At 37.0% G+C, this 13,591-nt stretch overlaps 1 protein-coding gene across 2 annotated transcripts in view; it reads left to right on the forward strand.

The window, feature by feature from the left end:
* NDUFAF6 (NADH:ubiquinone oxidoreductase complex assembly factor 6) overlaps positions 1–12,459 on the forward strand; it is a 34,608-nt gene extending 22,149 nt beyond the window's left edge. For both annotated transcript variants that reach the window (XM_033125710.1, XM_033125711.1), the window contains exons 4-9: positions 17–73; positions 3,468–3,570; positions 4,591–4,724; positions 5,385–5,486; positions 7,701–7,757; positions 12,092–12,459. In XM_033125710.1, the coding sequence (XP_032981601.1) occupies positions 17–73; positions 3,468–3,570; positions 4,591–4,724; positions 5,385–5,486; positions 7,701–7,757; positions 12,092–12,220 (582 nt within the window). In that variant the 3' untranslated portion in view covers positions 12,221–12,459. The remainder of the gene's footprint in view (positions 1–16; positions 74–3,467; positions 3,571–4,590; positions 4,725–5,384; positions 5,487–7,700; positions 7,758–12,091) is intronic.
* Positions 12,460–13,591: the final 1,132 nt, after the last annotated feature.

Raw genomic sequence — 13,591 nt, forward strand, 5'->3', positions numbered from 1 at the left:
CCTTTTATTTTTTAAGGCTGTCAAAAGGCATAATCTGACTAAAAGATGGCTTATGAAAATCATTGATGAAAGAGTAAGTTGAAATTGCTCGTCTTAAGTTTTTTCTTCCTTTTTAATTCTTAAGCTCATTTTTTAGGGAGAAAATGTTTTAATATGTGTATTAATATTGTGGAAGAATGAAACTTTTAGAGAATTATTTGATTTTATCCATTCTCTATTATTGCATGCTGCCCACCTTAGCTCTCCTCTCCCCTTGCACCTTGAGATAGACAAAGACAGGCACCCAGGCAGAGGCATGCGTGAGCATACCCACACTCTACTATTTGGGTTTTTTAAATGGAAATTTTCAGACTTATACAGAGGTAGCTCTCTACATAGTGTAATGTACTTTCATGTGTCTGTCACCCAGCTTTAATAATTTATAAACACATGTCCAATTTGTTTCATCTATATGCTACCAATTCCCCTCACTAATTGCCATTGGATTAGTTAGAAGTAAATGCCAGACCTCATTTGATCTGCAAATATATATGTGTCTTAAGAAGATAAAAACTTAAAAAAAAACAAAACATAACCACAATATGATTAGCAAACCTTAAAATATTATGGATAATGCCTTAATATCAAAACTTGAGTAGTCATACACATACCTTTATATACACCCAGTGTTTGGATCTCTGTCCAAATAGTAGAGGAAATAAGGACAGTCTGACGGTTCCAGTAAATGGAATCCTATACTAAGTTCTTAGAACTGAGTTGTATTCTAATTCTGACTAAGCGTGCAAATTACTTGATGAGCTGTGCTAAGTTGTGTAAATTTTCTGACACATTGTTTGCTCAGTGTCCTCATTGGCCTGATATTTATCATGTACTGTTGTCATGAAAATGTAAGTTTACTTACTTTTTTTGGATATAATCTATTAATAACCATAAGTTACAGTAGTAATAATACAAGCCAAAATGAGATAGATAATGGCTTCAGAATTAAGAAAATGCTCAGTTGGGTTATAGAATTAATTTGCATTAAGAAATTCTGTTTTTCAGGTGTCTTCTGTTTTTATGATGTAAAGAAAAGTAGAGAACTCAAGCCAGAGACAACTTTTCTGTTTAATGAAACAGAACATTTGGCATTTGTAGGGAAGGATGTTTAAAATGACGAGGATCAATCTTCCCTCATTGATCTATAGATTCAGTGCAATCTCTAAAAATTCCAGCTGCCTTTTTTGCAGAAATTGACAAGCTGGTCTTTAACTTCATATGGAAATGCAAGGGACCCAGAGTCGCCAAAACAATCTTGGAAAAAATAAAGTTAGAGGAGTCATATTTCTCAATTTTAAAACTTAACTACAACATTACAGTAATCAAATTGTGTGGTATTGGCATAGCATAGACATATAGATCAGTAGTATAGAATTGATAGTCCAGGAATAAACCCATATATTTATAGTCAATTGATTTTTAAAACGGGTGCGAAGATAATTCAATGGGGAAAGAATACCCTTTTCAACAAATGTTGCTGGGACAACTGGATATCCACATGCAAAATAATGAATTTGGACTCCTACCTCATACAATATACAACATACTCGAAATGGATTAAAGAACTAAATTTAAGAGTTTAAACTGTAGAACTCTTAGGAGAAAGAATAGAAGTAAGTCTTTGTGACTTTTGGTTGGGCAGTGATTTTTTAGATGTGATACTAAAAACACAAGCAACAAGAGAAAAACAGATAATTAGAATTCATCAAAATTAAAAAATTCAAGAAAGTGAAAAGACAATCCATAGAATGGGAGAAAGTATTTGCCAGTTATATATTTGATAAGGACTAGTGTCTAGAATATGTAAAGAACTCCTCAACGGTAAAAAGCAATAATCCAATTTTAAAAGAGGCAAAGGATTTGAGTACACATTTCTCCAAGGAAGGTATATAAATGACCATTGAGCACCTAAAAAGATGTTCAACATCTTTTCATTATGGCTGCAAATAAAAACCACAATGAGATATCACTTCATCCCCATTAACATGGCTATAATAAAGATGCACAATAACAAGTGTTCGTGAGGATGGAGAAATTGGAACACTTCGTGCATTGCTGATGGAAATTTAAAATGGTGCAGCTGCTTTGGTAAAACAGTTCGGCAGTTCTTTAAAAAGTTAAACATAGAGTTACCATAGACCCAGCAATTTCACTCCTAGGTTTACAGCCAAGATAAATGAAAACATATGTCCACACAAAACTTATGCACAAATGTTCATGGCAGCATTATGCATAATAGTCTAAAAGTGGGAACAACTAAGTCTAATAAATGAACAAAATATGGTATATCCGTACAATGGAATATTCATAATTTCTTCAGTTAAAAAGAAGGAAGTACTGATAGATGCTCCAACGTGGATGAACCTTGATAACATGCTAATTGGAAGAAGCCAGATACGAAAAGCCACATGCTGTATCATGGTATTTTTATAAAATGTCCAGAACAGACAAATCCATGAAAACAGAAAGTAGATTAGTGCTTTGTCAGGAGATGAGGGGAAGAAGGGAAATGGGAAGTGACTGACTGCCTAATGGATACAGGATTTCTTTTTGAGGTGATGAAAACATTCTGGAATTAGTGGTGATAGTTGCACAATTTTGTAAATATACTAAAAACCATTGAAATATATATTTTAAAGGGTAAACTTTATGATATGTGAATTGTTTTAAAATGTATAAGATTTGGACGTATTATTTTCCTGGGATCATTGCTGGTGCCAATTTCTCCTGATTTAAAAAAAAAAAGGAGGAAGGAATGCATTACCTTGGCAACAGAGTCTTTGTTAATATATTATAGAAGCGACTAGATTTTACTAGGATTTACATTCTTCTGTTTCTTGAATAGAGTGGGTCATCAACCCTATTACTTTATTGAGCATGGTTTCTTTTGGGGTGGGGGCTGGTTATGAGTCTCTTTTCTTTTTCTAGACACCTTTTCCTTATTAAGGGCTTGGAATTAATAGTCAAAATGTGTGGGTTTGAATCCTATCCCTACCATTTATTAGCTGTGTAACCTTGGACATGTTACTTAATGTGTCCATGACTCAGTTTCTTCATCTGAAAAATGGAAAAAGTATTAGTGTGCTTTGTTGTGAGGGGATTGCTAGGATTAAGAAGATAAATGTTTCAAGTGTTTAAGAGCTCAGTAAATTCAGTTTCCGATGATACCTTGGGCTTTCAAAGGAATTAAAAATTAAGCCAACCCATGTTCCGGGTAATTTCTGTATTGAAATTATTCCTGAAGCATTACTTTGAGGGATGATTTGTAAGACTGAATGTGTAGAGCTTTAATATTTTAATCTTATTGTGTACTAAACAATATATACTTAACATTTTTATTATTTATTATTCAGTCCTTTTGGGCAAAAAAAAGTGTCTTTATAAATTTTGATAATTCAGCAAATTATTTGCCTTTTGTTTGACTGTAGGAAAAAAATTTGGATGACAAAGTATATCGTAATATCCAGGAATTGGAAAATTATGCCGAAAACACACAGAGCTCTCTTCTTTATTTAACACTAGAAATATTGGGTAAGGTTCTTTTTTTTCTTATTTCATACTTCTCTTTTTCAAATAAAACACTTTTCATAATTTGAAAATCTAACTAGTATAACACTAAAATATTTTTTTTGTACCATTTACAAAAGAATGGCTTTTTTCTTTTTTTTTTTTAAGCAAGAAGGGGAATATATATTTTTTCTTAGAGTGCAGACTGATCAAAATACTTAGGCTCTAATAAAAGTACTTAAGTTACTTCATGGGAATGCTATAGTTAATAATCTGGTAATTGAAGATGATTTTACTTTTTTAAACATCTACAAATTAGAAGGCCTGTAGCGTGACTCTTCCCTGTCAATAATACTTCCCCATGTAAAAAAATAATAATAGAAGAAATAAACCTGCATTTCTAAGTTTTTATGGAATTTTTCTTTTAAAAAGCAACAATGTAAAAACTAATTTAGATGGTACTTTTCCTCCTCTAACTTTATTCTAAGTTGGTGAGGTCTTGCTGTAATGAGGTTGTAATGAGGAAATTATTTGGGGCAAGGACAATACCATCCATTTGAAGAAGGCAATATATCTTTATGTCACCCTAAAAGAATAACACAAGTTCCTATTGAATTTCCCTGCTTTGCCTACACATTTGGTGACATGTTTGCCAACACAATGAAAGGAAGAAGTGAAAAGCAGAATGTTTGTTAAACATATACCTAAAATGAGGTCATGTGGAAATTGCACTGAGGAGAAGAAATGGAAGACTTGTAATGTTTTTCCATGATAGCTGATTAAAATTCCACATGTGTTCTTGGTGTGCTGTAGTGTAAGGAAAACTCTTTTATTTAAAAGTAGAAGTTCAGAAACCTCGTGGTAAATGATCAACTTGTTTTCGTGCCCAGTTTTACTCAAAGATCCTGTTTTTCAGATGTAAATGAAAATTAGATAAACAACTAGTCCTACATATTTAGGTGATTTCTCCTTGCTACTTCTATCAAGTTGTTATGCATTTAAAGAGAAAAGAGCAGCCCTACTGTTTCATTTCTAAAATCGTAGGTATAAAGGATCTTCATGCAGATCATGCTGCAAGTCACATTGGAAAAGCACAAGGCATTGTCACGTGCTTGAGAGCAACACCATATCATGGTACCAGAAGAAGAGTGTTCCTTCCCATGGATATTTGTATGCTGGTAAGGCTGTTATTTTAATGCTCTAATAATTTACCTCAGGGTTATGGGAGGGATGTTATCTCTTGGTTCTTTACTCAGGCTAGTCAAATAACTAGCTTTGAAATGAATGCGTATTGCTTTTTTGGCCCATAGTTATCAAGTGAGAATTTTACCAGTCAGGCATTTTAGATCTCAGGTGGAGCTATGAGAAAGAAGATCCGGAGAACCTCGGTTGGTGTAGCTTCGTGTTGCTGTCTTACTCCCTTTTAAGCAATTACAGTAATTATTCCTAGTGTTCATCGTACCCTGTTCTTTATTTTAAAGGAGAGAATCCTTAAAAAAGGAATATTGTTTATGAGAACTTTTGTTTTCTGTATGAGATTCATTATTATCTGTACTTTTAAACTTCTTATGTTTTTTTGTTGCTTGTGTATTTTTGTTCTACCTGTAACTGTTAATTAACATTTTGTGTTGCATATTCTTCCAGGAGTGTGTGTATATATGTATGTGTCTCTATATAAACACACACAGACACACATACCCATATGTGCACACATACACATATTTTTAAAAACAAAATAGGCATTATACTGTACATACTGTTCTCTCACCTGTTTTCTTGAGCTAAGTTAGTTTTAAGTATGTTTTTCAATTGCTAATATACTGTATTTTCCAAAACAGCATGGTGTTTCACAAGAGGATTTTCTGCGGAAGAACCAAGATAAAAATGTGCGAGATGTGATATATGACATTGCCAGCCAGGCACACTTGCACTTAAAGCATGTAAGTAGCCTCTTTTTGCCAAATCATTTAGGAGCCTTTCATTTCTAGGTGTGGCTATTCCTAGAGCATAGTTATAGTATTCCCTACTTAGTAGTCCGTATTCCATTTCTGATTGAAATTCCAGTAGATTTATCTCAGGGACTATTGTAAACTTTATTTTAAAAAAGACTCTCTCTCAGCAGGTGTATACACCTTTTACCGAGTAAGTCAAGCCTGAGCTCCCTCAGTTAGGCTCCTCTCTGATCCATTAACTCACCATTTTTCTGTCTCAGAGGGCAACGTGTTTCTGCCTTGCAATCCAATGCTTCTCAAACCTCTTCTAGGACCTTGGCATCCTCAGTAGTTCCAGCTGGTGTTTTTCAGTCAGGCTCTATGATAAGATCCCTTTTATCTTCTGGATTGTTGCTACTGCCTTTTGAAGTTACAGGCAGCCAGTGGACCCTTCTGTTTTTTATTTTTCCCTCACAACCTTTTCTGAGTAAGTGGTCTGCATTCATTGTTCCCTCAAGGCCCTCACCCTCCTGGTACTGTTTATCGTGCTGTGATTTGGCTCCCATTCTGCCTACTCTAACAATAATCACTAGTAAAGTAAATAATCACTAGTAAATCTCCTACAGATTTAACGAGTATCTGTTTTAGAGGGGGTAGATGTTTGTATATATGTATGTATGTATGTGTATACATATATATATATACATGTACATCCACACACACAACAGAGGTGGAATCGGCTAGACTTGATAACTGATTGTGGCAGGATTAGGAAAAGGGAATGTTGAGGGCTGCACAGAGTTCAAGTAGAGATAATGATGGTGCTATTCAGAGACTATAATAAAAAAAGCATAGTATGCTAGGTGCTGATCAGTAGACTTTGGACTAGCTGCTGGACATCATTGAGTATAAGGGGATTAGAGGACGTTTAGGGAGACGGGCTATTGAAGAATGCAGGATTTTAAGTGGAGTACAGCATAAGGAATAGAGATAGTGGAAATGTAATGGCTGTATGCGATGTCAGAGGGGTAGTAGATTGGGGGAGGGAGTTACAACTTTGTGAGAGGTATAAATGATAAATGTCTAACTATTTCATTGTTTTGTATACCTGAAATTAATAAAAAAAAAAATGCAGGATTTTAACTTTTAAGGGAGTGCAGAACTGGAGAGATAGATTTGGGAGTCATCCACCTGGGAGGCTTTGTATGGTTAAAGCTCTAAGTTTAGATGGTGTTGCCCAAGGAGAATATCCATCTAGATAAGTGGACCAAAGGCAGAACCTTGAGGCCCACCTCCATTTCTCAGGTAAAAGGAAAAAGGGCCATTTATTAGGAAGAAGGAAACAATGATGAAAGAAGTAGGAGAACTGAGAATCAGTGTGTTGGAAACCAAGGGAGAAGCAAATTCCAAGAAAGGGGAACAGTAAAGCCATGCATGCTACAGGGAGATTGAAGAGAAAAGATGGGTGTGATAGTGAATCGTGGGCAATTTTAGTAGATGGAGATAAAGCCAGAGGGTAGCAGGTTAAGAAGTGAGCCAGGAAGTAGAGGCAATATCTGACAATATAATTGAACACCTGGAAACAGGAGTAGGCTTGGTGAGTGCGGAATGATGGACATCAGCCTGAGTGGATCACGGCTTCATAGTCCAGAGTAGTAGGGAAGTGGGTTGGTAAATGAGGTTAGAGTCAAGATGTGGATTCCAAAATGAATAGTTGAGACTTGATCTATCAGGGAGGTAAGTTAAAGTAAAAATAAAACAGTGACTTAAGTGCATTAATTTGGCTGGCTTTGTGGCATGAATTAAAGTTTGGGGAACACAGAGACAGGAAGATCAGCTAAGAGGATCTTATATTCATCTAAACAGGAGATAATAATGATCTGAACTGGGGAGGTGCTGGAACTTGTTAATGCAAGTGTTTCTTCATTTACCACAACCACCAAGCTAGAGGGTCAAAGTTTTAAGATGTTATACGGCAGCTGGAAAATGCCAAAGCCAATCTGTAAGGAAGAATGGAATTCTTAATAGTACTTTTTCCTAAGTCATTTAGGCTTAAGAAATTAATCGTAGTCAGCAGGAGATGAGAGCTATTTTCTTGCTTTTGAGAGAGGACCTAGCCATGTTGTAAAACTGCTGGTGTCGCTTTGTGTTCACATTCTGGGGGAGAGAGTTTCCAGAAATATTTGTATTTCAAACCAGTTTCCTTTTGTCTTCCTTCTTTAGGCTAGATCCTTTTGTAAAAGTGTTCCTGTGAAAGCATTTCCTGCTTTTCTTCAGACGGTAAGTAGATTAACAGAGAAGGCTGTTTAATTAATGAAGCAGATGTGTCTGATCTCTTTTTCTATTTTATGAGCTTCCCAGTGCAGTTCTCTAGTTTGGAGGCTTTGCTTTTGTTTCCCTCCCTTATGGTGGGTTTTATTAGTTGTATTCTGCTTTTGTTGATGGTCATGCTGTATTTCTCAGAAGCAGGTGAGTGAGTTAGTGGTAGCACTGACTGCAGCCAGACTGCATCAGTTTGAATCTGTTTTGCCACTTACTGGCCATGGGAGTTTATTTAAGGTCATTAACCACCATGTTCCTCAGTTTACTCATAGGTAAAATGGGAACCTATGTGAAACTACCTTGTAGAATTGTTAGGCTACGTATAGTTACATGAGTATTATTCTAGTAATATTTTCTCCATTGGGACCATTGTAGCACTGCTTCCTAACAGTGGTTCACAGACCAGTGCTGCATCAGAATAAGCTGGAAAGCTTTGGGCAAAAATACAGATTCTTGGGGTCATCATACTAAATAAGACTTTTGGGATTAGGAGTGGGTATTCCTAGGGGAATCTGTGATTTTAAAAAGTTCCCCAAGTAATTCTGATGTGTAGTCAGGTTTGGGAAATGACAGGTTTAGTGTCCAATTATTTAGCACATATTATAGGACAGGTGCTGAGCTAGGTCATTTCATACATTATTCCTAATCATTCTTAGGCATGGTTTACTTCATTTTATAGATAAAAGACAAGGTTCAGACATTTGTGATCTTTGAAATTGAAAACTCATGCTTTTTATATAATACTAAACATACCTTCTACCTTTTCCCCTAAAATAGGTTTAAAATTTCATTTCTGTCCCTTAATATCTTCTATCCTAGGTCTCAGATCTGAGTATTCAAAATCATTTTGTTTCTTTAGTGGGTTTACTTGTTATAAAAGTAATACAATAATATTTTAGATGTTCATATAATATAAGAGGAGGCAAAATAGGAAATCAGAATCCTCTCACAATTCCATCCTTTCCAGAGATAATGTCTGTTCATCTTTCTGGACTTTGAATGTTCATATAATTACATATGTATTTTTTGTGTAATTGGGGTGTCAAGCATCTTTCTGTGTCAACACATACTGTTCAGTTTTACTGTTTTTAATATTTATTTGGTCATTTGGTTTTAATGATTATTTGATGATGTACCATCACCTGTTTAACTTACTAAGCTCCGTGAAGGTTAAGGACTTTGTTTTGTTCACTTCTGTGAAAAAGGTTATTCTGAACTCTGATTGCCCATTAGAATCACTTGGGAAATTTTAAAACAAAAGGAAAAAAACCCAAAACAATGTTGCCCCTCAACCCCCAACCAGTTAAGTCACAATGTGTAAGAGGTTGAATCCAGGCATTAATACTTTTTTAAAAGCTCCCCCAGTAATTGTGCAGCTAGGCCTGACAACCACTGTCTTAGAGCAGTGGTTCTCATGGTGTGGTCCCTGGACCAGCAATATCAGCCTTACCAGGGAACTTGTTAGAAATGCAGATTTGGGGGCTGAAGTCTAGCTCTCAGTTTCCATCCTGTGCCAGGAGGAACTGGAGGGACTACATGGCATTTCCTGAGGGATTGCTACTGTCCATCCTCATTCCAGCTGAGCCACATCTGTTATTTGTTTTACATATGAGGCATCTGTTAATTATTTTTGTTCAAAGAAAAGATTTTGCTGTTTAAAAACTATTTAAAAATAACAAGTCTATTGTATAGTATGTTCTTCACCATAGATGAAGCTTTAAGAAGCCATATTCAAAAATTCTAATGTCTTTGAGAATTTTACAATGAATTTGTTATATCGAACAATTTATTTACCATTAACTAAACTTTCTTTTGAACCAAATCCTAGTTTGTGACTGTCCAGTTGAGCTCTAATGTGGAGGTCATATTTCATCAGTATTTTAATGGAATTTCTCCTCATTGTAAAAGCAATACATTCTCATAATAGAGATTTGGACAACATAGAAAGAATATTAGAAGAAAACAATTACCCATAACTCCAGGACCTAGAGATAACCATTATTTATTTTGTTCTTTTTTTAATGAATTTTTGTGTGTAGTTGAAATCACACTATGTGTCAGTGTCCTACTTATCAAGCATTTAATTAAAACATTAAAAGTATTTATAAATATATTTAATGATTGTATAATATTCTATTATGTGCCTATACCTTAATTTCATTAACTATTCCTTATAATTAGATATTTTATAAAACTATTAAAATTAACATAATAGAATTCTTAGAGATGGAAAGTTGATCACAATATATTGAATGATAAAAAAAGCAGATTACAGAACATTATGATTAACATGAGCTCCTTTTTCCAAGAAATGAACATGTGAAAGTATACTAAAGTATCAGTTTTTTTCTTTTATTCTCTTTTAAAATATTTAATATTTGATATATACAAATGAATATGATTTATTTGTATATGTATGCATGTATTATAAAGCATAACATAATGAACACCCATGAACTCACCACTCAATCCAGTAACTAGAATGTCACCATTAAATTGCATTCATGTGTTTTCCCTATCTCATCCCCCTGCCTCTGCCTTCTTTCAAGTAGTTATCCTGAAATTTGTATTTTTTATTCTCTTGCTTTTATTCCAAAAAAGCTTTCCCTTTTTTATGTATTCCTAAACAATATATTGCTTAGTTTTGTTTTTTAGCTTTATAAAAATGGATCATTTTCTGTTTATGTCTTCTAGGTCACACACGTTTCTAAGATTTATCTGTATTATTGCATCTAGCTATAGTACATTCGTTTCACTGTAGCATAATATTTCCTTATGTGAACAGTTTACCTGTTTTTTTTTTTTTTTTGCCAAAGAAGTTCTTCTGGGTTGTTTCCAGGTTTTTTTGCTAATATAACACAAGGCAGCTGTGCACATTCATGCAGCTGTCTCCTGTTGTCCATATATATAAGTTTAGGGTTTAAAAAGTAGATACTGAATTTGTTTTTATGTACACTCGTCTGTTTATAAATGTATAGGAAAAAAGTGGGAGAAAATCCAACCCTTTTTGTTTTCTTTTTGCTATCTGAATAGAGAATCCACAAGCATGGTCTCTGTTGAATCACACAGGTAGTGCTGCAGAACTCTAGGGGGAGCTGTGCACATGGACTGAGAACTGTGCAGTGCAATACTAAGTAGCTTCTCTGTTTAATAGGAAAGTTACTGAAATAAAAATTTATAAATTAATAAAAATAAGTAAAAACCATAAAATAAAGAGTACTGCCCATTGTGAGTGTTTTCCATTCTGCCCCCCATCCCAATGAAAGCTTTGTCAAGTTATGTGAGGGGGAAGCATTGGTGACATTATGGGGACCTATGATTGTTCTTCCTAGTTGCAAATTGTTTTCTAGCAAAAGCATGGAGACTGTTATTCAGGGTGTCATGCAGGGTCTCAGCTCCTGCTCTCCACATAAGAACACAGGACTTGGTGAAGCCAAAAAGGAACACCCACGGAGCCATAGATAGGGGAGTCATACCACTATAGTCTCACTGGCGGCTGCGTTGGAGACACTGAAAGCCGGAGCCACACTATCTGCAACCTGCCGTCCACTTCTCTCTGCCAGCCATCCTCACTTGCTAGCTGCAATCTGCCGTGCTAACTGCAATCCGCTCTTACTAACTCAGCCACCATCTTCTTGCTAGCCCCCATTTGCTGCTAGCATAGCCACGGCAGTTATATTAATGGCCAATGGCTCACTGGTTATAGCTGATGGCCAACTAGCCGCAGCTAATGGCCATCCAATCACAGTTGATGGCCATTTACTACCTGAGCCAGCACCTTTCCACTTGAGGCTGAGAGCCTGGAAACTGCACTCCTGGCTCTGTCCCCATAGGGACCCATTAAATTTTTTCACAAAATAATTTTTTAAACAAACAGCTTGAGCTCCTCCTCTGGCATAGTGCATTTCTACAGGCAGGGGTGGTGGCGGTGGTGGTCATATTCCTTGATCAAAACACACCTTTTGTATTTGGCAGAGCTTGGTAATAAGACCTGGTGAATAATAATTTATTTCTCTGATATTTTACATTTTGAGCAGAACACTGTAAATTATAATCTGAATTGACTTGCTATTTCTGCTACTAGCTCTATAATCCTGTTTTACTGACCTAATAGAAACTTCTTAAAAGATATCTTTATTTTCTCTTTCCCTTTTAAAATTCACATTTAAATTTTTAGTATGTAGAAAACCATCTCAGGGAAATGAAAATAGCCTTAATACTTGTAATTTTTCTTTAGTTTCTTTTAAAGACTTAATCATTCTGTGATCTAGTAACCATTTTTCTTTTTCTAGGTCGTTCTGGAGGACTATTTAAAGAAAATTCAACAAGTGGATTTTGATATATTCCACCCATCTTTACAGCAGAAGAATCCATTGCTTCCGTTATCTTTGTATATTCAATCATGGAGAAAAAGATATTAAAATAATTTCATGGCACTGATATTAATTTACTTTAATTAGTTTTACAAAAGTATGCTTGTTAGTGTTCTGGTTTACAAACAATAGGAACTGACTATTTAAATAAGGATTGTCATTAGAAGACCCTATTCACTGCGCCATTTGTCGTGCAAGGCGGCCTGCAGGGTCTCTGCTCCCGCTCGCCACATAAGAATGCAGGATATGGCTAGGCCAAAAAGGAACACCCACGGAGCCATAGATAGGGAAGTCATACCACTATAGTCTCACTGGAGGCTGGATCCACATGACCTGCAACCTGCTGTCCACTTCTCTGCCTGCCAACCAACCGACTGACCAACCAGCGCAGCTGCGGCAGTTATATCAGTGGCTAATTGGCTAACTGGTTACAGCAGACGGCCAACTAGCCACAGCTGACGGCCATCTACTACCCGAGCCAGCACCTTACCACATGAGGCCGAGAGCCTGGAAACTGCTCTCTGGGACTCTGTCCCCACTGTACTCCTACAGTGTCTCGCCTCACAATCTACTCAACAAGCGTCTTCCGCGAGGATCCCTGTGCGAGGAGCCTGGAGGTGAATACAATATCCTGGACACAGCCAGGCTTTCTGGGCACAGCCAGGGTTTCTCAGGGCACCACCAGTCCTTCTGGGCACAGCCAGACTTCGGACTTCTTAGAGTACCACCAGTCTCCTCCTGCCCTCCTCGCAGGCGGTGCTGTCGCACTGTAACCACGTGCCGGCGCTGTGCAACACTTGAGGAGGGTGGTGAGCATGCCCGCGTATCACTGCTTTCACCACCCGGATCCGGAGACGGAACTCTCCTACCGATGTCTGTAAGCTGAGGCCATGTGGCATGCCCACCCCTAGAATATACTCCAGAACGGGGGAGAAATAAACCTTGTAGGTACGAGGGGGAAGCCTTCCTATACCCAGTGGTAAGGAAACAGCTTTTACAGTCACAGTCTTTCCCCCGTAGCCATCAATGCAGATTGCTGGTCTGGGGAACAGTTCTGGGTTCCCATAAACAAGACGCAATCTGCGCCAGTGTCCACTAGGGCCAAAACCCTCTGCACATTAGAAGGGGATCAATGTATGGACAGTTCCACATGGGGCCTCCGGTCCCTGCTCGTCCCCTCTGACTGGGTACCTTGGCCCCACTCCTAATCAAGCTGAAAGGAGTCGGCCTTAAGCGGCCTCATGAAGTCCTGGAGGGATACAGGTCGCACTTTCCAGACTTTAGGCTTCGCCGGAAATGCTGTTCCCGACGCAACTGTTTCCAAAGTTCCAACAAGAGTGCATTGGGTTGTCGGTCTGTTTTTTCCCGATCGACCCCTGCTGCCACGAGATCACGCTACATCTGTGCACGTGTTACTCT

The sequence above is a fragment of the Rhinolophus ferrumequinum genome, chromosome 14 (assembly GCF_004115265.2).
Source record: "Rhinolophus ferrumequinum isolate MPI-CBG mRhiFer1 chromosome 14, mRhiFer1_v1.p, whole genome shotgun sequence".
NCBI classification, from domain to species: Eukaryota; Metazoa; Chordata; class Mammalia; order Chiroptera; family Rhinolophidae; genus Rhinolophus; species Rhinolophus ferrumequinum.